The sequence below is a fragment of the Triticum aestivum genome, chromosome 4A, assembly GCF_018294505.1.
Source record: "Triticum aestivum cultivar Chinese Spring chromosome 4A, IWGSC CS RefSeq v2.1, whole genome shotgun sequence".
Classification (NCBI taxonomy): domain Eukaryota; kingdom Viridiplantae; phylum Streptophyta; class Magnoliopsida; order Poales; family Poaceae; genus Triticum; species Triticum aestivum.
Genome location: NC_057803.1, coordinates 594,370,096 through 594,396,878, shown reverse-complemented (window position 1 = coordinate 594,396,878; position 26,783 = coordinate 594,370,096). Strand labels below are relative to the sequence as shown.

At 43.8% G+C, this 26,783-nt stretch overlaps 1 protein-coding gene across 1 annotated transcript; it reads left to right on the top strand.

The window, feature by feature from the left end:
* The first annotated feature begins 17,055 nt into the window (after window positions 1-17,055).
* Window positions 17,056-25,148, top strand: LOC123087320 (aminopeptidase M1-B). The gene is made up of 19 exons (XM_044509313.1): window positions 17,056-17,370; window positions 17,464-17,609; window positions 18,374-18,476; window positions 18,681-18,867; window positions 18,981-19,074; window positions 19,218-19,371; window positions 19,495-19,599; window positions 19,693-19,809; window positions 20,481-20,594; window positions 21,121-21,303; window positions 22,660-22,939; window positions 23,020-23,141; window positions 23,258-23,355; window positions 23,444-23,621; window positions 23,692-23,806; window positions 23,896-23,963; window positions 24,103-24,180; window positions 24,690-24,767; window positions 24,869-25,148. The coding sequence occupies exons 1-19, from the start codon at window positions 17,161-17,163 to the stop codon at window positions 25,052-25,054; spliced, it is 2,616 nt and encodes an 871-aa protein (XP_044365248.1). The 5' UTR covers window positions 17,056-17,160; the 3' UTR covers window positions 25,055-25,148.
* Window positions 25,149-26,783: the final 1,635 nt, after the last annotated feature.

Genomic DNA, 26,783 nt, shown 5'->3' with positions numbered 1-26,783 from the left:
CTATGGATCGGGTCCACCAACCTTCCTCATTGATCGTAAGCCTAGAAGAGAAGGTAGAAGTGTCCATGCTAGTCGAACGAGTCATTCAATTGGTTTGTGATGGTGTGACTGGCATGGATTTGTTAGAAGTATTTCTCAGCAGACGCATCCAGCCTCTTCAAGCCCAATACCATCCGATGTGGATGTACTCGGGTCCGAGCGACACCGCTCGGGTCGACCCAGAGGAAGTCACTAAGGAGATGGTGGAGCAGTGGCTACGGAGCATCACAGGAAACAAGGACAACCCCAGGGGGTCCAGGAGGGTTGCTCCGTACGACGCCGAAAATGAACCAGACAAAGTTTGTCCTTTGTTTCCGAGTGTATTTTTATTCTGATTTGCGACTGTCCTTGAATCTGATTGACGCCTAAAAAACTTCTTGCCTTGCAGATTTATACTGAGATGTACTCAATGCCAAATGGGGAGCAGGTCCAGGAGGGAACTAAGAGCGCTGACGAGAGCGGTGACTTGCAGTCCCCCGACGACCATGAAGATGACAATGATGATTCGGACGGTGATGAAGAAGTCGACTCACCGCCTCGTTCTGAAAGACGCTCCAAGAAGACACACGACCCAGCAGGTGGACATGGTGAAACGGTTGCGCCAAACGTGCAGGCATTGAGGCGTACTCGGACATCCACTCCCGAGCCGACGGAGAAGGCCCCGAAGCAGCCCAAGGTTGTTCCTACAAAGACTCGGAAGGCCCTGCCCAAGATCAAAGTGAACGTCCCCATTGCCTCTGCGTATGTATTTTGTTATCTCTCTTTGCTTTCGCATCGTTTGGAAACTTTTATGCTTCTGTCGACTAATCCTCTTGCTTGACCGAGTGAGTTCTTGGAACTTTCAGTACTGCTACCTCTGGGACTTCCATGGACATTTACAGGGATCAAGATGATGAGGAGACTGAAGACGTGGTCACTTCCAAAGTGGGTACGACTCCACAACCTTGTTCTCATTTTGTCACTTGAACTGTCGGTCGATCGAACTCTAACGACCGAGTCTTATGAAGTGCCTCAAAATGTCATTGCACTTCCTGATGATGAAGAAGACATGCCCCAGAAGAGTAGAACTTCGAGCAGGAGGGTGCCTGCCAGTAAGGTACCTCAGTCGACACCAGCGCCATAGCCAGTGGCTCGGCAATCTGGAGACCCAGTTCGGGCTTCAGTTTCTTTCGCTGTCCCAGTGTCGACTGATCGTCCCTCGACATCGACCGCTCAAGTCCCTGCTCCATCGGTGCAACTCCATGCTTCAGATCCTCTAGCTGACTCGACCATTCCACAAGCTCCACTCTTCGTCACTCATCATGTCCCGGAGGACCAGGTGAGTGTTGCCAAGGAAGCTATACGCCAGGCAGGCCTTATGATGGAGCAGATGAAGGTGGTGCACGAGGCCAGTCAAGCTGCTTATGATGCCAGCTCAGCTCTCCGGACCAACGTCCAAGTTAGTTGATTTCCTACTGATCTTTATCTTGATGCTTGTTCTGTTAGGATATGATACCCGAAAACTGTTGTGCTTTGGAACCTTTAATATGCATCTGTCATGAGTCTGCATCTTGCATCTGTACGCCCACTGGGTGCTTCAACTTTTGCTGAGTTGTTTTTCCACTTGAACCGACTAGGTTGCATCGAGTGTATCATTGAATCAGTGGGGGTACGCAGAGTGCACCCACTGGGTGTAGTCCCCGAGGCCACCGTCGAAAGGTTGGTTCGGCGGGGGTGTCTTTGTCAAAATTTCTCTTTACTGTTCTTCCACTCGGTCTAGACAGGTCGTGTCGAGTGGAATCTGGACCAGTGGGGGCACACTGAGTGCACCCACTGGGTGTAGTCCTTGAGACCGCGGTCGACTGCGGGCAGTCGGCGGTGGTCTGAGAATAAGTATTGCCTTCTTTTTTCGACTGGACGGACCATGCCGATTGAAAAGTCGAACCAGTGGGGGCATGCTAAGTGCACCCACTGGGTGTATTCCCCGAGACTATTGTTGAATGTTTGATTCGGCAGTAGTCTTAGAAGTCTTTTTGCCGTAATGATCTGAACTTGTATCTTATCGCTCAGAAGTGATCGATCTTTGTTCACCCATTGTCGGCTGACGTGTCTTATCTGTCGATTGCATAAATCTTGTGCATTCGGGGCTCAGTTCACTGAACTGGAGCAGAAACAAATTCAGCTCAACCTTGATCTGGAACTGGTAAAGCAAAATCTACAAAAGGCCAAGAATGAAGTAGCTGCTATGGGAGGTAACTACTTGTCGACTGTTTGCTTTGCCAGCTTTACTTTTTGCCTTTTGAACCGAGTGACTCCACTGGAACAGATGTGCATAGTGAAAACAGACAACTCCAAGCTCATCTGAAGAATGTTATTTCTCTAGACAAAATGAAGCAGGCGCTGGAGCAGAAAGACCTTGACCTTGCCACAGCTCAGAAGACGGCACGGGAGAGAACTGAACTTGCTGACAAGAAGCTGGCTTCAGTCGGCAAGTTAGAAGAAGAAAACGCCAAATTGAAGACTACCACCGACAAAGTTGGAGATCTCACTCGGAAGAGAGACGAGCTGGAGGTTTATCTGGGAGGACTCGCCAAGAAGCTGTTCCTTATGCTTGAAGGTACTCTCCCTTGTCTGACTGATTTGCCATTGTCAACTCTTCATATAGCTGTTGACTCATCAATTTTCTGTGTGTGCAGAATTCTGTCAAAACTTTGAGGAAGAGACCGGGCGGATTGAGACCGAGGTGGACCCTATAAACTCCCCCATCAAGGATGAAGCTGCAATGAATGTGTTGTGACTAGAATCTCGCCTTGCCAGTGTCACCAATTATCTAGCTCGACTAAAGGTGGCGGTATCATGGATCGACACGGAGCTCTGGCCGAGGGAGAAATTCCAGAATGACCTCGAGTCTCTGATGACTCGACTCAATGAGATCCCTGGTCGAGTGCAGGTGTGGAAGAAGTCATCTGCTCGGTGTGGTGCTGACGTGGATTTGTCTCTGGTCCGCGTCCATTGCAATGAAGTCAAAGAAGAAAAGCTTGTGGCCCTCAAGGTTGCCAATACCAAAAGACTTAACTTCCAGTATTTCATGGAGACCTTCATCGACACTGCCACTCATATTGCTGATGGAATCGACCTGGACGAGTTCGTCAAGCCAGCTAGCCCTCCTCCTGCCGAGTGAACAAACTTTAAGCCTCACTTTTATTTGCCTCGGAATGTCGAATGGTTTTGTAACCGTTAAACTCCTTCGGGCCTGGCGCTCGAGTACTTCCGTTCATGGTTCTGGACCTTGCTGGATTTATCCGAACTTGGTTTTTCCGTTCAACATGGTTGCTTTGCTATCAGACCTTTTAGTTCTGATTGAATCTTGATTCTCTACTCGGAATAGATGCTGTATTTGTGACGCAGCTCCGATGCGAGGGTTGTGGGCTTGAGCACTAGGTGCTGCACATGACCTGCACTTCGGCGTCCTTGCGGATCAGGATGGAGCGTTCATTGTACTTGTGATGTAGCTCCGTCGAGTGGGTCATGGGAAAGAGCAGTAGCTAGGTGCTGCACACGACCTGCACCTCGTCGTCTTTGCGGTTCGGGATGGAGCGTACATTGTACTTGTGATGCAGGTCCGTCGAGAGGATCATGGGCAAGAGCACTAGGTGTTGCACACGACCTGCACCTCGTCGTCCTTGAGGATCGGGATGGAGCATCCATTGTACTTGTGACGCAGCTCCGTCGAGAGGGTAATGGGCAAGAGATCTAGGTGTTGCACACGACCTGCACCTCGTCGTCCTTGCATATCGGGATGGAGCGTACATTATGAAGGAAATATGCCCTAGAGGCAATAATAAAGTTATTATTTATTTCCTTATATCATGATACATTTTTATTATTCATGCTAGAATTGTATTAACCGGAAACATAATACATGTGTGAATACATAGACAAACAGAGTGTCACTAGTATGCCTCTACTTGACTAGCTCGTTGATCAAAGATGGTTATGTTTCCTAACCATAGACATGAGTTGTCATTTGATTAACGGGATCACATCATTAGGAGAACGATGTGATTGACTTGACCCATTCCGTTAGCTTAGCACTTGATCGTTTAGTTTGTTGCTATTGCTTTCTTCATGACTTATACATGTTCCTATGACTATGAGATTATGCAGCTCCCGTTTACCGGAGGAACACTTTGTGTGCTACCAAACGTCACAACATAACTGGGTGATTATAAAGGTGCTCTACAGGTGTCTCTGAAGGTACTTGTTGGGTTGGCATATTTCGAGATTAGGATTTGTCACTCCGATTGTCGGAGAGGTATCTCTGGGCCCACTCGGTAATGCACATCACTTAAAGCCTTGCAAGCATTGCAACTAATGAGTTAGTTGCGGAATGATGTATTATAGAATGAGTAAAGAGACTTGCCGATAACGAGATTGAACTAGGTATTGAGATACCGACGATCGAATCTCGGGCAAGTAACATATACCGATGATAAAGGGAATGACGTATGTTGTTATGCGGTTTGACCGATAAAGATCTTCGTAGAATATGTAGGAGCCAATATGAGCATCCAGGTTCCGCTATTGGTTATTGACCGGAGACGTGTCTCGGTCATGTCTACATAGTTCTCGAACCTGTAGGGTCCGCACGCTTAAAGTTCGATGAGAGTTATATTATGAGTTTATGTGTTTTGATGTACCGAAGGAGTTCGGAGTCCTGGATGAGATCGGGGACATGACGAGGAGTCTCGAAATGGTCGAGACGTAAAAATCGATATATTGGACGATTATATTCGGACATCGGAAAGGTTCCGAGTGATTCGGGTATTTTCGGGAGTACCGGGGAGTTACGGGAATTCGTATTGGGCCTTAATGGGCCATACGGGAAAGGAGAGAAAGGCCTCAAAGGGTGGCCGCACCCCTCCCCATGGGCTGGTCCGAATTGGACTAGGGAGGGGGCCGCCTGATAACCCACAAGTATAGGGGATCGCAACCGTTTTCGATAAGTAAGAGTGCCGAACCCAACGAGGAGCTAAAGGTAAAACAAATATTCCCTCAAGTTCTATCGACCACCGATACAACTCTACGCACGCTTGACGTTCGCTTTACCTAGAACAAGTATGAAACTAGAAGTACTTTGTAGGTGTTTTCAGAAAGGCTTGCAAGAAAGTAAAGAGCACGAAAATAAAACTAGGGGCTGTTAAGGTAAAGAAGCAACTAAAGTAAATATAGCGAGTATGGAAAAGTGGTGGTAGGAGTTGCGAAATTGTCCCTTAAGCAATTGACTACTTTACTAGACCGATAGCAAGTATTATGTGGGAGAGGCCACTGCTAGCATGTCATCCCTTACTTGGAATTCTATGCACTTATGATTGGAACTATTAGCAAGCATCCGCAACTACTAATGTTTATTAAGGTAAAACCCAACCATAGCATTAAGATATATTGGTCCCCCTTCAATCCCGTATGCATCAATTTCTATGCTAGGTTGAAGCTTCTGTCACTCTTGCCCTCCAATACATACTCCTATCAACATACAACTAACCCTATGGTGTGATCCACGCGCGCGCTCATATGATGGGCACCAAAGGACAGCAACATAACCACAAGCAAATTAAATCAATCATAGCAATTCATCAACCACCGATAGGACAACGAAAATCTACTCAGACATCATAGGATGGCAACACATCATTGGATAATAATATGAAGCATAAAGCACCATGTTCAAGTAGAGGGTACAGCGGGTTGCGGGAGAGTGGACCGCTGTAGATAGAAGGGGGAAGGTGGTGGAGATGTTGGTGAAGATGACGGAGGTGTTGGTGAAGATCGCGGTGATGATGATGATGGCCACGGCGGCGTTCCGGCGCCACCGGAGGAGAGGGGGAGAGGGGCCCCCTTCTTCCTCTTCTTCCTTGACCTCCTCCCTAGATGGGAGAAGGGTTTCCCCTCTGGTCCTTGGTCTACATGGCATGGGAGGGGCGAGAGCCCCTAAGAGATTGGATCTATCTCTCTGTTTCTCTCTGGTTCTGCGTTCTGTTTTGGCTCTGTTTCACCGTTTCGTATATATGTGGAGATCCGTAACTCCGATTGGCCTGAAACCTTCGCTGTGATTTTTTTTCCGAATATTAGGTTTCTTGCGGCAAAAGAAGAGCGTCAACCGCCTTACGGTGGGCTCACGAGGGTAGGGGCGCGCCCTAAGGGGGGCGCCCCCCTGCCTCGTGACCACCTCGGGCACTGGTTCGCGTTGATTTTCCTTCCGAATTTTCCATATTTTCCAAAAATAAGCTCCGTCCGTTTTTATCCCGTTTGGACTCCGTTTGATATGGATATTCTGCGAAACCAAAAACATGCAACAGACAGGAACTGGCACTGGGCACTGGATCAATATGTTAGTCCCAAAAATAATATAAAAAGTTGCCAAAAAGTATATGAAAGTTCAATAATATTGGCATGGAACAATCAAAAATTATAGATACGACGGAGACGTATCAACATCCCCAAGCTTAATTCCTGCTCGTCCTCGAGTAGGTAAATGATAAAAAAAGATAATTTTTGATGTGGAATGCTACCTAGCATAATCTTGATCATATGTCTAATCATGGCATGAATATTAAGACACGAGTGATTCAAAGCAATAGTCTATCATTTGACATAAAAACAATAATACTTCAAGCCCACTAATAAAGCAATCATGTCTTATTGAAATAACATAGCCAAAGAAAGCTCATCCCTACAAAATCATATAGTCTGGCTATGCTCCATCTTCACCACACAAAGCATTCACATCATGCACAACCCCGATGACAAGCCAAGAAATTGTTTCATACTTTTGACGTTCTCAAACCTTTTCAACTTTCACGCAATACATGAGCGTGAGCCATGGACATAGCACTATAGGTGGAATAGAATATGATGGTGGGGTTATGTGGAAGACAAAAAGGAGAAAGTCTCACATCAACTAGGCGTATCAACGGGCTATGGAGATGCCCATTAATAGATATCAATGTGAGGAGTAGGGATTGCCATGCAACGGATGCACTAGAGCTTATAAGTATATGAAAGCTCAAACTGAAACTAAGTGGGTGTGCATCCAACTTGCTTGCTCATGAAGACCTAGAGCATTTGAGAAAGCTCATCATTGGAATATACAAGCCAAGTTCTATAATGAAAATTCCCACTAGTATATGAAAGTGATAACTCAAGAGACTCTCTATATGAAGAACATGGTGCTACTTTGAAGCACAAGTGTGGTAAAAGGATAGTAACATTGCCCCTTCTCTCTTTTTCTCTCTTTTTTTGGGCCTTCTCTTTTTTTGGCCTTTCTCTTTTTTTTCGTCCGGAGTCTCATCCCTAGGGGGAATCATAGTCTCCATCATCCTTTCCTCACTGGGGCAATGCTCTAATAATAATGATCATCACACTTTTATTTACTTACAACTCAATATTACAACTCGATACTAGAACAAATATATGACTCTATATGAATGCCTCCGGCGGTGTACCGGGATGTGCAATGATCTAGCGTAGCAATGACATCAAAAAATGGACAAGCCATGAAAACATCATGCTAGCTATCTTACGATCATGCAAAGCAATATGACAATGAATGCTCAAGTCATGTATATGATGATGATGGAAGTTGCATGGCAATATATCTTAGAATGGCTATGGAAATGCCATGATAGGTAGGTATGGTGGCTGTTTTGAGGAAGGTATATGGTGGGTTTATGGTACCGGCGAAAGTTGTGCGGTACTAGAGAGGCTACTAATGGTGGAAGGGTGAGAATGCATATAATCCATGGACTCAACATTAGTCATAAAGAACTCACATACTTATTGCAAAAATCTATTAGTCATCGAAACAAAGTACTACGTGCATGCTCCTAGGGGGATAGATTGGTAGGAAAAGACCATCGCTCATCCCCGGCCGCCACTCATAAGGAAGACAATCAATAAACACCTCATGCTCCGACTTCGTTACATAACGGTTCACCATACGTGCATGCTACGGGACTTGCAAGCCTCAACACAACTATTTCTCAATTTCACAATTACTCAACTAGCATGACTCTAATATCACCATCTTTATATCGCAAAACTATTGCAAGGAATCAAACATATCATATTCAGTGATCTACAAGTTTTATGTAGGATTTTATGACTAACCATGTGAATGACCAATTCCTGTCATCTCTCTAAATAGATATAAGTGAAGCAAGAGAGTTTAATTCTTTCTACAAAAGATATGCCCACGCTCTAACAAATATAAGTGAAGCAAAAGAGCATTCTACAAATGGCGGTTGTCTAAGTGAAGAGAAACAGGCAATCCAAACTTCAAATGATATAAGTGAAGCACATGAAGCATTCTATAAAGCCATACTCAAAAGATATAAGTGAAGTGCAAAGAGCATTCTATAAATCAACCAAGGACTATCTCATACCAGCATGGTGCATAAAAAGAAAATGAAAACTAAATGCAAAGACGCTCCAAGATTGCACATATCGCATGAACGAAACGAATCCGAAAACATACCGATACTTGTTGAAGAAAGAGGGGATGCCTCCCCAGCATCCCCAAGCTTAGACGCTTGAGTCTCCTTGAATATTTACTTGGGGTGCCTCGGGCATCCCCAAGCTTGAGCTCTTGCCTCTCTTCCTTCTTCTCACATCGAGACCTTCTCGATCATCCAACACTTCATCCACACAAAACTTCAACAGAAAACTCAGTAAGATCCGTTAGTATAATAAAGCAAATCACCACTATAAGTACTGTTGCAAACCAATTCATATTTTGTTTTTGCATTATGTCTACTGTAATATAACTTTTTCATGGCTTAATCCACTAATATAAATTGATAGTTTCATCAAAATAAGCAAACTATGCATCAAAAACAGAATCTGTCTAAAACAGAATAGTCTGGAATAATCTAAACATTCACCATACTTCTGATACTTGAAAATTTCTACCAAAATTAGGAAAAATAAAAAAATTATAGGAAGACAGTGCAAAAAGAATCAGAACCATTTGACGTTCCAGCTAAAAATGTAAAATCGTGCACTACAGCCAAAGTTTCTGTCCTGCACCGTACAAACCATCAAGCAAATGTAAACATCCTAAAGGCAAACCTTGTCACATTATTTTTATAATACAATGGAATTGTACAAGGGGATAATTATTTTTGTTGAAAAGTTTCTGTAATCAAGATTCACAAAGTTGCCGTGAGCATGAACAAAGTTCAAGGAGCTCTCCCACTTCAACAGTGCTCGTCTTTCTCACTTTCACTTTCCTTTTTGAAAAGTTTTGGGTTCCCCTCTTTATTTTTGTTGTTTTTAAACTATATGAAAGCACTCAACAGAAATAAATGACTCTCTAAAACTTCCGGGTTGTCTCCCTGGCAGCGCTTTCTTTAAAGCCATTAAGCTAGGCATATAGTGCTCAAGTAGTGAATCCACCCGGATCCCAAGGTATATCAAAGCCAATTTTAATTAACAATGATTTGTAATTTAGTAGTGAGCACAAAGCAACATATATCAAGCAATGACGAAGTCTAACTCTCTTCCTATGCATCGGCATGTCATAAAAGAACAATTCATGCACACCTAGTAAAGGCCAATGCATAGTATAAACAGTTTCTTGCAATTTTATCATGTTGGAAACATAGAGAGGTGGAGATATAGTTCCTCTCTCATAATAATTGCAAGTAGGAGCAGCAAGCACATGCATATTATATTTATCGAAATCATCATGTGCAACGGTAAAAGGCAACCCATCAATATAATCCTTAATAAGTGCAAACTTCTCCGATATAGTATAATCGGGAGAATTCAAAAAGATAATAGGACTATCATGCGTGGGTGCAATAGCAACAATTTCATGTTTAACATAAGGAACTATAGCAAGTTCATCTCCATAAGCATAATTCATATTGGCATCTTGGCCATAAGCATAGCAAGCATCATCAAAAAGGGATATTTCAAAAGAATCATAGGGATCATAACAGTCATCATAGCAATCATCCTTCGGTAAGCACGAAGGGGAATTAAACAATGTATGAGTTGAAGAGTTACTCTCATTAGAAGGTGGGCACGGGTGATCAATCCGCTCTTCCTCCTTTTGTTCTTCGCTCTCCTCCTCATCTTTTTCATCCAATGAGCTCACAGTGTCATCAACTTCTTCTTCCATAGATTCCTGCAAAATATTAGTCTCTTCTTGGACAGCGGAGACTTTCTTAATAAGTGCATTAATTTCATAATTGTATTCATAATTCTCATAGCAATATTTGAGGATAGCTAAATTTTCAGATCTATAACAAGCATCATCAATATCATCAAACTCTTTAAACATAGATTCAATTTCATAAGCACCCATAAAAGCAACAAATTCTTCTATTTGTTCCACATCATAGTAATCATATATACCTCTAGCATAAGAAGCCAAGGTTTCATTATCATTAAATTTGCATGAAAAGGGGAGGTGTGGAGAATTCATCCTAGAGCAACAAGTATAATCATATTCCGAGCATAGTTGTCTAGCATACCACTTCAATATATAAATTTGATCCCATAATAGTTTCCCTTTTTGTGTCAAGCGATAATCCCTAAAGTATTCACGTTGATCCAACGTTACTCCCATTACATAATTGAATGGGGTTTTCTCAGGATTATTAAAGTAGTACATAATATCTTTCACATAACCAGCATCGAGGGTTTTAGGAGGTTCCCCATCTCCATGAGCAGAAAGTACACCTAATTTTTTTGGTATTTCGTGTTCCATATCCATAACTAAAGATAGAGAACAACTAAGAACAGCAAATAAAAATTACTTAGTGATAAAGCAAACAAGCACACACGAGAATATTCACCCCACGCTATTGCTCCCCGGCAACGGCGCCAGAAAAAGGTCTTGATAACCCACAAGTATAGGGGATCGCAACAGTTTTCGATAAGTAAGAGTGTCGAACCCAACAAAGAGCTAAAGGTAGAACAAATATTCCCTCAAGTTCTATCGACCACCGATACAACTCTACGCACGCTTGACGTTCGCTTTACCTAGAACAAGTATGAAACTAGAAGTACTTTGTAGGTGTTTTCGGAAAGGCTTGCAAGAAAGTAAAGAGCACGAAAATAAAACTAGGGGCTGTTAAGGTAAAGAAGCAACTAAAGTAAATATAGCGAGTGTGGAAAAGTGGTGTTAGGAGTTGCGAAATTGTCCCTTAAGCAATTGACTACTTTACTAGACCGATAGCAAGTATTATGTGGGAGAGGCCACTGCTAGCATGTCATCCCTTACTTGGAATTCTATGCACTTATGATTGGAACTATTAGCAAGCATCCGCAACTACTAATGTTCATTAAGGTAAAACCCAACCATAGCATTAAGATATATTGGTCCCCCTTCAATCCCGTATGCATCAATTTCTATGCTAGGTTGAAGCTTCTGTCACTCTTGCCCTCCAATACATAGTCCTATCAACATACAACTAACCCTATGGTGTGATCCACGCGCGCGCTCATATGATGGGCACCAAAGGACAGCAACATAACCACAAGCAATTTAAATCAATCATAGCAATTCATCAACCACCGATAGGACAACGAAAATCTACTCAGACATCATAGGATGGCAACACATCATTGGATAATAATATGAAGCATAAAGCACCATGTTCAAGTAGAGGGTACAGCGGGTTGCGGGAGAGTGGACCGCTGTAGATAGAAGGGGGAAGGTGGTGGAGATGTTGGTGAAGATGACGGAGGTGTTGGTGAAGATCGCGGTGATGATGATGATGGCCACGGCGGCGTTCCGGCGCCACCGGAGGAGAGGGGGAGAGGGGCCCCCTTCTTCCTCTTCTTCCTTGACCTCCTCCCTAGATGGGAGAAGGGTTTCCCCTCTGGTCCTTGGCCTTCATGGCATGGGAGGGGCGAGAGCCCCTCCGAGATTGGATCTATCTCTCTGTTTTCTCTGGTTCTGTGTTCTGTTCTGGCTCTGTTTCACCGTTTCATATATATATGGAGATCCGTAACTCCGATTGGCCTGAAACCTTCGCCATGATTTTTTTCCGAATATTAGCTTTCTTGCGGCAAAAGAAGAGTGTCAACCGCCTTACGGTGGGCTCACGAGGGTAGGGGGCGCGCCCCCTGCCTCGTGACCACCTCGGGCACTGGTTCATGTTGATTTTCCTTCAGAATTTTCCATATTTTCCAAAAATAAGCTCCGTCCGTTTTTACCCCGTTTGGACTCCGTTTGATATGGATATTCTACGAAACCAAAAACATGCAAGAGACAGGAACTGGCACTGGGCACTGGATCAACATGTTAGTCACAAAAATAATATAAAAAGTTGCCAAAAAGTATATGAAAGTTCAATAATATTGGCATGGAACAATCAAAAATTATAGATACGACGGAGACGTATCACCGCCCCCTTCCTTCCTTCTCCTTTTCCCTTCCCTTTCCTTCCCTCCTACTCCTACTACTTGGAAGGGATCCTAGTTCTACTAGGAAAGGGGGAATCCTACTTCCGGTGGGAGTAGGACTCCCCTAGGGCGCGCCATAGAGAGAGCCGGCCCCTCCCCTCCTCCACTCCTTTATATACTTGGCCAGGGGGCACCCCATAGACACAACAATTGATCCCTTGGATCTCTTAGCCGTGTGCGGTGCCCCCCTCCACCATAATCCACCTCGGTCATATCGTAGCGGTGCTTAGGCGAAGCCCTGTGTCGGTAGAACATCATCATCGTCACCACGCCGTCGTGCTGACGGAACTCTCCCTCAAAGCTCGGCTGGATCGGAGTTCGAGAGACTTCATCGAGTTGAACGTGTGCAGAACTCGGAGGTGCCGTGCGTTTACTTGATCGGTCGGATCGTGAAGACGTATGACTACATCAACCGCGTTGTGCTAACGCTTCCGCTTTCGGTCTACGAGGGTACGTGGACAACACTCTCTCCTCTCGTTGCTATGCATCACCATGATCTTGCATGTGCGTAGGAATTTTTTTAAAATTACTACGTTCCCCAACAGCGCTCTAACGCTTAAGCGTCGCTTTAGGGACGCTTTACAAACAGAGGCGCCAACATTTGTCGAAGTTGGTGGAGGCAAGGAGTTTCACTCCGGAAACCTTCGACAATGAGATGCTATCTATGAGAAATGACTTTAGGCGAAAGGTTCGCTGGGCAACAATGGCAGTGGCGTTTTCTGCTGGGTCGGCGATATCTGGTGGTGAGGTCTTCGCTGGTTGTGACCCCGTATGCATTTGGTTTGCTATTGAATTCAGTAAGAGCGTGTGATCAGTTTTGTTCACTATAATTTTTGTACGTCTAGGGTAGTTCCTGCAGTTCTTGGTAATGTATACTTTAAATACTTTGAAAGCTTAGTTACATGGTTTGTGGTGGTTTAAGAGCATTGGAGTTGGATATAACTGCCAAGGTATTTTTAGTTAGTGGCAGTAATATTTGGTTTGTTCATGTAGGTCGTCCTTGGGATTGGCTCTTTCCTTATCGATCCATTATGCCGGATGATTGGTGCAAGATTGGTTTGGGCAATCAGCAACTTCATAGTGTTTGCCTGCATGTTGGCTATAACAATACTGCGTTGGATCTCCCATGACCTGTACTTGAGCAAGCTTCAACACATTATTGGAGCAGATAAAATAGTCAAGACTTCAACGCTCATTCTTTTCTCTCTTCTTGGATTGCTACTCTCGGTTAGTACCAGACCCTCAACACCTTCTTTGGTGCATTTGGAAGATGTCTTATACCCTCTGCTCTTGCATATGCATATCACTTACAGTGTTCCATTCTCTGTGACTGCTGAGCTAACTGTCGGAACAGGAGACGAACAAGGTTTGTGTTCCGGTGTTTGCTTCTTTGCAGTATGTTTCAGTTGTTATTCTCGACTGAGAGTGTCTGCCCATGTCTAGGTTTGGCTACAGGAGTTCTAAATCTTGCCATCGTCGCTCCTCAGGTCGACCCTTAAACATAGAATGATCTCCTTCGTCATGCATCATCGCTGAATGTGCCCTGAATGGGTCAACGCGTCACACGAGCAGGCCAGCGACCGCTTGTGTAAAGAAGGATCTTGGGTGAACCACTTACTATAAAATTAGGATCTAAACGTACATTTTAAAAGAAGTAGGACTAAAGTGACACTGCCCAGAAACTTTTAGGACCTAAGTGTATTTAACTCTTTATTTAACGCAGTACAATCACAGACGTCACACACACATACACTCACCCTTGTGAATACACACCTATATTTATGGGCACGTCCAAGACACTGAGCCGACACAAAATATTGATGAGAGTGACTAAGTCACCACACACGCCTCATTGTCAATGGGAAAGTCTACTCCCAATGAACGAACATCATCGGAAGGGCTGAAATAAATTCAAAAAAAATGCACACACGAGTGTCAAGTCTAGGAATTGAACCCTAATGGGCTGATTCCACTACAAAAAGCTACTCCCATCATCCCATAATGTAAGACGTTGCAAAAACATCTTATACTAGAAGAGCGTTGTACATGTTTTATTTTTACGTCGTAATTTTTTCAAGTTGTGAAAACTATCTACTTGATAGTTGGTTTGGCGTGTGGGGAAACAATAGAGTGTTTTTTAATTAGAGATGCTACACCTATGGACAGACTTTACAAAATCATGATCACAGATGGATGTGTCAATTTATGGCTTGAGATTAGGGGAAGAGTGGGCCAACGGTGAAAATCAAGGAAGTGATTTTATCGGATGTCCCCGAAGGAGAGTTTTCGGTATGACCAATCTGTAGCGAATCGTCTGTGAGTGAACCATTTTTCCTTTTATATTATGGTGTTTGGGTGGGTCTTTTTGACGGTGTGGTTGAAGAGCGTCTTTTAATTCATACAAATACATGAGAAAGTTATTTATGTTGTTGGACGCGCGTATTATGCTGGTGCTAAACATATCATAGGCAACACTTTCTTTTTGTCAACGAAGGTCCACACCACCCGGGCACTTACCAAGGGACCCATTCATCAAAAGATCCCACCACAAAGCCCATGTCAATGACCCAATCATTCATGTATCCAATCTAATTTGAATATCTTAGTTGAATGAGGGGCCTTTAAAATCAAAGAGCTTAACGAGGTTAGAGATTTCATTGTCACGATCAAGGATTGACTGAGTGAAAATTAAGGCATTAAAATTGTATACCTCAATTGAATGGAAGAGCTTCAAAATTAGGGAGCATAGTGTACAAGAAATGAATGAGAAAGCTACGTGTAAAATTGTTGACCTCGCCAAAATTGAATGATCCAATTTCAAATTAAAGATCTTAATTAATTTTGAGCCTTAAAAACTAGCCCCTCCCCCCAAAAAAAGTCCTCGTCCCCCGTGCCGCTCCCGCGAGCGGCCCGTGCGGAACCCCAGTTCGCCGCCGCCGCCCTCCTTTCTCGCCTTCCTCCTCCCTCACCGCCACTAGGGGATGCGCAGGGCAAAGCCTGCGCGTGCGTCGGCGGCGGGGGGGGGGGGGGGGGCGCCTCCCCTCTCGCGAGGATCCTGGGCGGCACGGGACGACCGGCCCTCGCGGTGGCTGCGTGCGTCAGGCCGCCAGCGGCTCTGGGCGGCGTGGCTCCCCTGCTTGGTGGCGCTGCGACGCTGGCGGCAGCATGGTCTGCGCGGGGCGGCGAGGCATGGGCTCCTCCCCCTCCTGTTCTGATGGCACAACGGTGGCGCCGACGCTCGGGCGTACGACGTGGTCCACGCGGGTCGGCGGGGCGCGACGTCTTCTTCCTCCCTGATCTGATGGCTCCACGGTGGCGCCAGTGCTCAGGTGGCGGTCGGCTTCGGCGTTCTGTGCGCGATTCCGGGATCCCACGCTTCGGATCTGGCGCGGCTTGGGAGTTTTGGTGCGCGGGGCTCGCAGTGGGGAGTGTGCTGGCGGCGGTCGCCTGGAGCCTGGCGTAGGGCGCAACAGGTTGGTGGGAGTTGGCGGTGCACCGGCACCATCCGTGGCGGCGGCGTGGCGCAGCCATGGAGGCGGCGGCGCTGCGAGGCCCTGCTAGGAAGGGTCCTGGCGGGCAGCGGACGCTCGGCTGCATCCGTGTGAGGCGCGCGGTGATGCCTAGACGAAGTTGGTGCCAGAGAGTGGTTCGAGGTGCGGGCAAACCGAATCTGGTGGCAGTCCCCTGGTGCGGGTGAAGGCCGTCGTGGTGGTTCTGGTCCTTGCACCGCTTGGCGGATGATGCGGTTCTTCGTTTGTGTTGCAGGCGGCTGCTTGAGGCGTGCTCCCTCGACAGTAAGGTTGGAGTGGTTCTCATTTGCGTGGCTTTGATGGCATGTTGCTGCAGCGACGGCGGTGCGAGGCAACGGTCAGGGCTGGCCATGATCTTGGCAGCGTGGAGATGTGCAGCATTACGGATGAATATCCTATTCGGCTTTGGTCGGACCGGCGTCGATGGCATCCGTGGATGTCATTTCCCTTCCTGGAGGCGTCGCTGTGTGTGTTGCCATTTGCCTCGTTGCCCGGTGGCGGCAATTGTCTCTGGGGCGAAAGCCTTGATTCGCAGGATTGACATGATGGCAGTGTCTTTGACGCCGTTTCTCTGTTGAGAGCATTGTGCTGGGAAACAAGAGGCCCTTTGTTGCACTCCTTCGGTGTTCGCGATTGCCCAGACTCCCTTCCCCGACGCTATGTACGATCGTCGCTGGTTTATCCAAGGAAGCTGGAGTTGCTGTTCTTTGGAGATGACCGATGTTGGTCGGACACGACGAGGTTCACGGTTTTGGGTAGGCTCATTGGCGTCGTAGTTGTGTGTGTTGTCAGTGGTGTTGCTACGCTCATTAAGTGGTAGATTTCGTTGTATGTTTGTTTTTCTCTCCTTCTATAAAGCTAAGACACGCAATTTGCGTACCCTCGAAAAAAAAAAGTAGGGAGCATGATATTATAGAGGTTTATGGGACGGAGGGAAAACTTATGCTTCTTGTTATGTGCGCTCGTGACTACTAGCCAGCGAACGTTTGTTTAACGAGCAGACGTGTCCTTTGCAATCTGCAGTCCACGTCAGTTCAACGCCCTCCTCAATATCTGCGCCCAAACCGAGCTTGCTGCGCTCGGAAAATCTCTGCTGCGGCCTTCACCCCCCCTCGCTTCAGATCTGCCGGCAATGGCGGAGTCGCCGGAGCAGTTCAGGGGCCAGTCCCGCCTCCCCCGCTTCGCCGAGCCCCTCCGCTACGACCTCGTCCTCCGCCCCGACCTCGCCGCCTGCACCTTCTCCGGCTCCGCGTCCGCCGCCGTCGCCGTGTCCGCGCCCACCCGCTTCCTCGTCCTCAACGCCGCCGAGCTCGCCGTCGACCGCTCCTCCATCCGCTTCCAGGCACTCGCCGCGCCCTCACCCCCCTCCGAGGCAGGTCCTCCGATCTCTTGTTTGTTTCTCGGCTTCTCATGGCGGGGCTGTGTTGGGTTGCAGGACTGGGCGCCGACGGAGGTGGTGCAGTTCGAGGAGGATGAGATCCTGGTCCTCGGGTTCGACCGGGAGCTGCCCCTCGGCGAGGGCGTGCTCGCCATGGATTTCACCGGGACCCTCAACGACCAGATGAGGGGCTTCTACAGGAGGTATATCGTCCTTCATCCTTCTGATGATGATATGGGCAAGATCTGATCTTACTTGCACGGAAGCTCCCGTGACTAGTCTCGTGCGTATGGGGTATTGAACTATTGATCAGTTACCGGCAGTACGCAGCTGTGTGCTTGGAAGCAACCGATATCGGTGGACCATGATTTGTCAGTTCCACCGGCATTTGGGCTGGGAACTTGATTTATGAGTGGTGTAATCTGCACTCATCTCTTGATTGTAAGCCAGATCGTAGGATATTTGGATCATGATCTTCAGATCCTCCCATGCCCCATCATGATCCACTATTCAATCTTTGCTATTCTGAACATTGTATTTATTAACGAGAAACCAATCATTGGAAAAGGTTGCTCTGTTTTTGTGGGTGTCCATATCTTAAAACACATGAGCTCTGTGTCTGCAGTAACTTGAAATAAAAATATAGGAAACTGAAGAAACAAATATCTGTAACTTTATAATGTTGTGGATAAAGGGACTGAATGATCAGATTTGAAGAGCAGATGTAGGATGTTAGTATTAATTTACCCATCTCATTGTGCAACCGAGATTTATTGTTGGAATTTATGCTGCAGACAGTGTACCTAATTCCAGCACTGTTATGCATAGGTTTCTGTTAGACTTTTTAAACAGAATCGTGTTACATGGGAGTACTTGGGCATAATCAGTGCATGTGGAATGCACCTGGTCTTATTTCTTTATATTTGGTTTGTGTTTCTCATACTCTCGTGCTGGTATTTGACTGCAGCAAGTATGAGTACAAGGGGGAGGCAAGAAACATGGCGGTTACACAGTTTGAAGCTGCTGATGCACGGCGGTGCTTTCCATGCTGGGATGAGCCTGCATTTAAGGTGTTTAACATGCTTTGTTGTTATTTTATGAACAGTGTCTTGATGTACTTCGAATCTGAATATGAACGTTAGATGGTCAAAATCAGTTTGTATTTTGATATAGGCGTAAAACATATGAGCATGTTTTATTGCTTTTGCTTAGAATTTTGTAGGTCGTCCATCACCTATAGTAACTTCTCTTGTATTTGTATTTCTGTTATTCAGGCCAAGTTCAAGATAACATTGGAGGTTCCAGCTGAACTGGTAGCATTGTCCAACATGCCGGTAGTTAAGGAGACAGTCTGCGGGCCTCTGAAGACTGTCTATTATGAGGAATCTCCACTTATGTCAACATATCTAGTCGCAATAGTTGTTGGTTTGTTTGATTACATAGAGAGCTCAACATTAGAAGGTAGAAGCTCAGTTTTCCTGAAACCACTTCTATGTATCTTTCATTCAAAGTGCTATGTTACTGCCCTTCTTCCCCTTTTTTTACATTTCTCTTGATTTGATAATATTATATAGGCACCAAAGTTCGTGTGTATACCCAAGTTGGCAAGACTATTCAAGGAAAGTTTGCATTAGATGTTGGGGTGAAGTCACTGGATCTATTCAAGGAGTAAGCTTCCAACCATTATTTCTTTTAACATATTTATAAAAAGTGAGGCAACATCAAACGAGAAAACAGATATGTTGAATAATTGGACATGCCAATTAATGGTGCTAGTTGGATAAGAATCTCTAACGGTGTTTAATAACCAGTTACTTCGCCACTCCTTACCCACTACCTAAGTTGGATATGATTGCTATCCCTGATTTTGCTGCTGGAGCTATGGAGAACTATGGGTTGGTCACTTACCGGGAATCAGCTTTGCTTTATGATGAGCAATTATCGTCAGCATCCAACAAACAACAGGTTATGGCTATTTTTTGTTCGAGTCCATTTGTTTCTTTGACTACTAGTGAGTCAGTGGGTTTTTACTTGAATGTTTTCCAAACTAAATCTCCTTTTGTTTATTTACATGTGTTCTTTATTTAGGTAGCAATCACCGTTGCGCATGAATTGGCTCACCAATGGTTTGGCAATCTTGTAACTATGGAATGGTGGACTCACTTGTGGCTAAACGAGGGTTTTGCTTCATGGGTAATCAATCTGATAGCCGTTTTTTGAAAAAATTATAATGGTGATCTGATGTTGTATATTACTATTATTGAAGAAGTCGTTATGTTTGAACAGGTGAGTTATTTAGCTGTAGAATCCATTTTTCCTGAATGGAATAACTGGACACAATTCCTTGATGAGACGACCTCTGGCCTCAGACTGGATGCACTTGCAGAGTCTCATCCTATTGAGGTAATCTTCTATTCTTCTTCCCTAGTCGGTGCAAGTTTTTGCTTCAATTTGTTTCATCATTATTCTGTGTAAGAACAGATTTTCTAGTAGTGCTGTAACATCAATAAATGCTTCACATTTACATTAGGGATATGGAAATATATTATGTCAGCAAATTGAATAAATGTTACAAAGTTGATTAGTTGCACACACATAAGCAACGATTAATGCATTATTGTCCCTGGCCATGATTACATATTTATAGACAGAAGAACTAATCTCTGATACTCCCTCCTTCCATCTATATAGGGCCTAATGCGTTTTTTAAGACCGCCTTTGACTATTGACAAGATTAATAGTACATGACATGCACAATGTGAAAATTATATCATTGAAAGCTCCTTTCACACACGAATTTAACAGTGTGCTTTGTGTAAGTTGCATGTCATATATTATTGCTCTAATATTTGGTTAAAGTTAGCCTCGAAAAACGCATTAGGCCCTATATAGATGGAAGGAGGGAGTATTTAACGTCCGTCTGCTTGAATTCTTCTGATGTTAATGATTATATTTTACTATTGTTTTACATAACTTAAAATGTGTGAAAATGTTGTAAAGTATTGTTTATAATTCTGTATTAGCACCTCCAATTGTCTCAGCTGTGATTTCGGTTATTTGACCTGTTTGTTCAGGTTGATGTAAACCATGCCAGTGAAATCGATGCGATTTTTGATTCCATAAGCTACGACAAGGGAGCTTCTGTCATTCGCATGCTACAAAGCTACCTTGGTGCAGAGCGGTTTCAGGTTAAATAATGTTTCTTCTTGAAAAAATATTGGGATCTTGTTTGCTGCAATGGTCCATCACTCTGTTTCCTGTATTGGCTGCTGTGGCTTGCTGCCATTGTATAGTACCACTTCTGAACCCTTGCATGTATAAGTTTTTTACTCCCTCTGTAAAGAAATATAAGATCGTTTAGTGATCTAAACGATCTTATATTTCTTTACAGAGGGAGTACTTCATTAAACAAGGGATGTGCGATGTCTCTGCTGCCACTCTGATGCACTGTATCTTAACTTTAGATGCATTTGTAATCTGAAACCAAAATACTGAAGATGATCATAGTTGTTAGATTTGGCTGTATTGCTGACCCCATTATGAGTGTGCATGGTGCATCTGCTGCAGAATAGCTTGAACTTTGATTTTTTGTGTATTAAATATGGAGGATTAATTATATTGCATTTATGATCTTTGTTCTGCCTATCTAGCTCTGTTGCCTAATATAAACAGCTTTTCTGCTTGTTCTAACTTTGATATTCTTTACTCTTCCAGAAAGCTTTGGCTTCATACATAAAAAAGTACGCGTACTCAAATGCTAAAACCGAAGACCTATGGACTGTTCTTGAGGAGGAAACTGGGGAGCCTGTCAAGGATCTGATGACTACATGGACTAAGCAACAAGGATATCCTGTTATATATGCAAAACTAAATGGGCAAGATTTGGAACTCGAGCAGGTTTTGGGACATATTTTTCATTTGCATATTATTTCTTACTACTATGCATGGGGAACTGGGTATAAACGTGCATGCACGACCTATGTTTTCCCGTTATTATAAATTTATCTAAAGTATACTTGGATTGGCAACTTGGTCATGAATTCATGATTGCTTCTTTCTAGGACCTCTTTTCTATGGATATTATAATGGGAGAATGTTCGCACCATTGTTGCCTTGCGCGGCGCGATGTGCATCATTGATCAGCTGCCCGTGATTAGCACTGTGGCTTGATGCGGACGCACGCTCGCGCGGTAGTGATGTCCCTTTTCTATTGGTACCTTTAATCACATGTTTATTGTTATTGGGGGCCAAACCACAGGCCACGGCTGAAACTACGGGGCTGTTTGGTTTGTGACTAAGGTTGCCTTAGGTTGCCACACCTAAGCTTAGGCAAGTTTGACCAACTTAGGAGGCTGTTTGGTTCAAGCCTCGTGTTAGGCAAGATGCTTTTTCCCACACTAGGGCCCCACATCACATACGCTCAAAAGTGTGGCAAGATTCCTTTAGGCTTGCCAACTTGTGGCTTCCATTTTGTTGAACTAAAACCTTAGGCAATTTTGGCAAGAAATGTGTGGCAAAGTGTGGCATTGCAAGGCCTAGAACCAAACAGTCCCTTAAGGGGATAAGTATCCCTAGTTATCCTTAGCAGTTTAAGTCTGTTAGAGATATTTCTTGATTCTCAAGTTAGTTATTTCCTAAATTTTGTTAGTTCCGCTTAGCCTCCAAGTTTGTTAGGTTGCTATATAATGCCTAGCAATATCAATCAAAAGAAAAGCAGAAAAATTGTCCCAATTATTCTCTCCCCAAGTTTCTCCCCTGCTCTTGTTTTGTGGCAGCCTTCTTGGTTGGGTGTCGCGCCTCATCTGTCCAGGGCCATCTACCTACACCACATCATCTACCACGTTCATAACATTTTTTTTGTACCTTCACATAGACCACGGAACACATTAGGATACATGCAAGGCACCTTAATTAAAATCAGAATAACAATGACTAGAAATGTGAACAGTACTGTAATTTTCTGGGTTTGTTTTCATGCATGATCTGTTCAATCAGAAATATAAAGCGCATATCAGTAAAGCCATTAGAAATATAAAGCGCATATCAGTAAAACCATTAGAAAAATAAAGCGCATATCAGTAAAGCCGTTAGAATGTGCATATCATTCTTGGATGTTGGAGTTTTATATGTGCTTTATATTCTCAAATGCAGCCAATCTATCTACAGTCTACACCAGTATTAACTCAATGGAAACAAAGCTTCTTCTTAGTATCGAGCAATTCCTAAATTTTAAAAACTATTTCTTTATTACAGGCTCAATTTCTGTCAGATGGATCATCTGGTCCTGGCATGTGGATCGTTCCTATGACAGCATGCTGTGGCTCGTACGATCTGAATAAGAAGTTTCTGTTGAAAGGCAAGACCGATACGATGCATGTAAAAGATTTTGCAGCCACCCAAAGTGGCCAAAATTTTTGGATCAAACTGAACATTGATCAAACTGGATTTTATAGAGTGAAGTATGATGATGAACTTGCAGCCGGACTTGAAAATGCAATAAAAGCCAAGAAACTCTCTTTAATGGATATGATTGGTAAAGACAATATGATTTAAGATACATTATTGTATATATTTTTAAAAATGTTTTGACAAATGAGATATATTGTTCTGTAGGTATTGTGGAAGATTCTTATGCTCTTTCTGTTGCTTGCAAACAAACACTGACATCATTGCTTCGTTTGCTAAATGCTTATCGTCATGAGTCTGATTACACTATACTTTCACATGTAACCTCTGTAAGTAAGCCTTATACCTCCAATTGAATCCTTAGCCTCGTGGCTTCATTTTACGTGTGTAACTAATGTTTGTTTACAAGATTAGTTCTCATTGTGTGCTTCTTCTCTATTCCCAGGTATGTTTAAGCGTTAATAAAATATCAACTGATGCTAATCCTGACTTGTCTAGCGATATCAAAAAACTTTTGATCAAGCTTCTTCTGTTGGCTGCCAAGTATGCCAACAAGCTTAATATCGTACCTGTTTTCAATATATTTATGTGTGATTACAATTTTAATGCTTTCATGCACTTCACATTTCAGAAGAGTAGGCTGGGATCCTAAGGATGGTGAGAGCCATCTTGATGTGATGCTTAGATCACTGCTCTTGATTGCCCTTGTCAAACTCGGACATGAAGAGACTATAAATGAGGGAATTCGGCGTTTCCATATCTTCTTAGAAGATCGAAAAACTCCCCTTCTACCTCCAGACAATAGAAAGGTCATTTTTTTTCCTTTATAGATTATTACGACTTCTTTACCTCTGGTATCTAACCTGCAATGTTTTTTAGGCAGCATACCTTGCTGTGATGCGGACCGCGAGTACCTCGAACAGAGCTGGTTATGATGTTCTCCTGAAAATCTACAAGGAAACATCTGAAGCACAGGAGAAGTCTCGCATCTTAGGTCTGTAGTTATTTTCTAACTTGTGCAACACAACACGACAGAGAGCTTTCTGATGTATTGGTTCATCCTAAATACTCTTTTGTTTCTAGGCTCGTTGTCTTCATGCCCAGACAAGGATATTGTTGTTGAGGCATTGAACCTTATGCTTACAGATGAGGTTAACCTCTAAACCATTTCTATTTGACATATTCTGAGTGATTGATTCGGTGCAGACTTACAGTTGCTGGTGAAAGGAGTTTATATTCTGTGCCAGCTAAACATACAAAAGCCACTCTAATCTGCCTCTTTCTTGTTAGGTACGGAATCAAGATGCATTTTATGTTCTTGGTGGTATTAGCTTAGAAGGACGTGAAGCTGCATGGGCCTGGCTGAAGGTATGTTATAGTTGCAGGGCAAGTTGCCTAGGCTATTTATGTTATGGTCTGGCATGAATTTTTATTTTATTTTTACATTAGCATGTGTTCTTTGTAGAAAATGAGGGAATTTCATGAGGTGTTGCACTTGACATGTATCTGTTTCATGAATGGATGAGCCCAGAAATCGGTCCATTAAAAAGCTCTAAACCTTCGATAAATTTTTTGTTCAAAAGCAAATGTAACCACTTCCGTTGGTGCTCAATACATTTGCTTTTGTGCATTGACAAACAATAGTGTAGCATTGTAAGGAGTAACGACCACCTATGTTGAGTTATTTGGCTGCATTTCTAGTATGAACAATGAATGGTTTAAATGTTAGATTTCAGTCAATGTTCAAGCTGACCAATAAATAGAGAAAACTGCACTTCCAGTTGGAATATTATTCTTAGCACTATGCTGCTACGTATGTCTGATCCTGCGCCATTCGGCTAGGTTGGATGTTTACGCGATGTTGCATTGTCATGCAGGATAACTGGGATCACGTCGTTAAGACTTGGCCATCAAGCTCACTCATATCGGACTTCGTTAATTCTACCGTTTCACCGGTACGCCACACACACCTTTTCCCTTTGAAATTCTTTGTACTCTGCCATTTATTTAGCTAAATTAAAACACATTTCATATGTTGTTTAACCTCTACGACCAGTTCACCTCCGAGGAGAAAGCTGCTGAGGTTTCTGAGTTCTTCGCCACTCGCGTGAAACCGTCATTCGAAAGAGCGTTGAAGCAGAGCCTTGAGAGGGTGCGGATCAGTGCTAGATGGATCGACAGCATCAAGAGCGAGGCCAACCTTGCGCAAACGGTGCAGCAGCTGCTGCTTCAGGAGTTTTAAGCTGCTCCTTTGTACGAAGAAGAGATTATGTGCCATGACTGCATAATAATGTTTTGGAAAGGCTATATTCTAATGAGTAACAACATTAATTTTCTGTGGTTTGGCCTTACGATAACGATAGTCTGCTCGTTAACGATACCGTTTGTTTCTGTGAGGTGTTTGTTTGGGTTTTTCCGAATTAGTAGCAAATAAATCAACGTTATCCTTGTGTGAAACAGATACATCTTTTGCATGGCAGAATGGAAACGTCGAACTGCAAAAATCCTTTCTCTAGCTATTCCATTGTGACTATCTAAGCCCTGGTACTTCCAAATTTATCTTCTGGCACTGCAGAGTCACTTGAGAGTGATTCATACTCAGAAGAGAACAAACCCTATTTCCACTTACTTTCATCTTGCGAGGTACAAGTGACAATGTGTTGAACAGGATCGTATTGTTTGAAAGTGTTGTGTTGTTTGGAAGGAAATGGAAGATTATCATGGAATGGTAAAAAGCTATTCTTGATGAACTCAAAACCTATACTCACTCTAGTTGTGTTCATTATCAAGACTGGTAAAAATGATCCTAGCTTTGCGACAAAAATCAATTATCTTAGGTGATGTTGAAAGTTTAGCGAATATCTCATCTAGTGCTCTTGACAATAACCTTTTGAAGGAAGGCATGGATGGAAATCCTCACGCAAGTGCAATATGGTCAGAGGCGGCGAGCAAAAACGAGGCGTGCCATCGCAGCCAGAGGAGGAAGAAAGACAATGGGAAGAAGGAAGGGCGGCATAAAATCGAACGAAAACAACATTATTTTTGGGCAACTTACCATCAGTCAATCCCATACATCCCAGACGACGATACATGTAGAACTGATAAAGCATGCTACACCTTTTTGGCGTGTGGTCAGTGTGGATAACACGAAACCATAGAATTCATGGTCAATCTTCAGTCAAACTATCTCAAGCTTGCCGGTAGGCTCATGACACTGTTGTAGACATGATGCTGAGTACAAAACCCACTCGGGAAGGCACCAAAACTAGGGTTGCATAATGTGGATGCTGCATCGACCACATGAAGGATTCGACAAGATAAATGTTTATGTGGACATAGCGTAACGCAAAAGACATGGACGAAGCATCTAGTAATAGACTAGCGGGTAGTGCGCGGCGGCACGCCGCGCCACGTGGATCGATAAGCAATTTAGTTTTTTTGTAATATTTGGTAAGTCATTTGAAGACTTGATTCGTGACAAAGTAGATCATACAAGGAATTGGTACATTTAGTTGGTGCCTACATGCATAAGTTATCTACAACTCATAGTGATAGTGAGTACTTGACGCAGAGTTGTGAAGCTCTTGTTCTTTTCTTAGACTTGAGATGTTGATCCTCCAGTTGAGTCTGTCTCTGTGATGTAGTGCTAGAGAAATGAACCTAGTTCTTCTTCTCTCATTCTTGGTGGTTTGTTTCCTGTGTAAACAATGTTAAAGTTGTTGCTGGATGCATGTTATCTAGCTCTCGACAGATTGGCAAAATATTTTAAAATTAAAGACAATTTTGTTAAGGGTTGTTTGCCTTGACAACAAGGCTTGCTTTTTACTGTTTCTGTATTTCTAATTCTTCTTCCTTGGTCTTACTCCATTCTTGCGGCTGAGCAGCTCTTGTACAAGATGTGAGAGACGATTGTGCCCTGGTTGTTTATTAATTGTTTATTAGTGCATTTTGTACATAATACGAACGTGGAT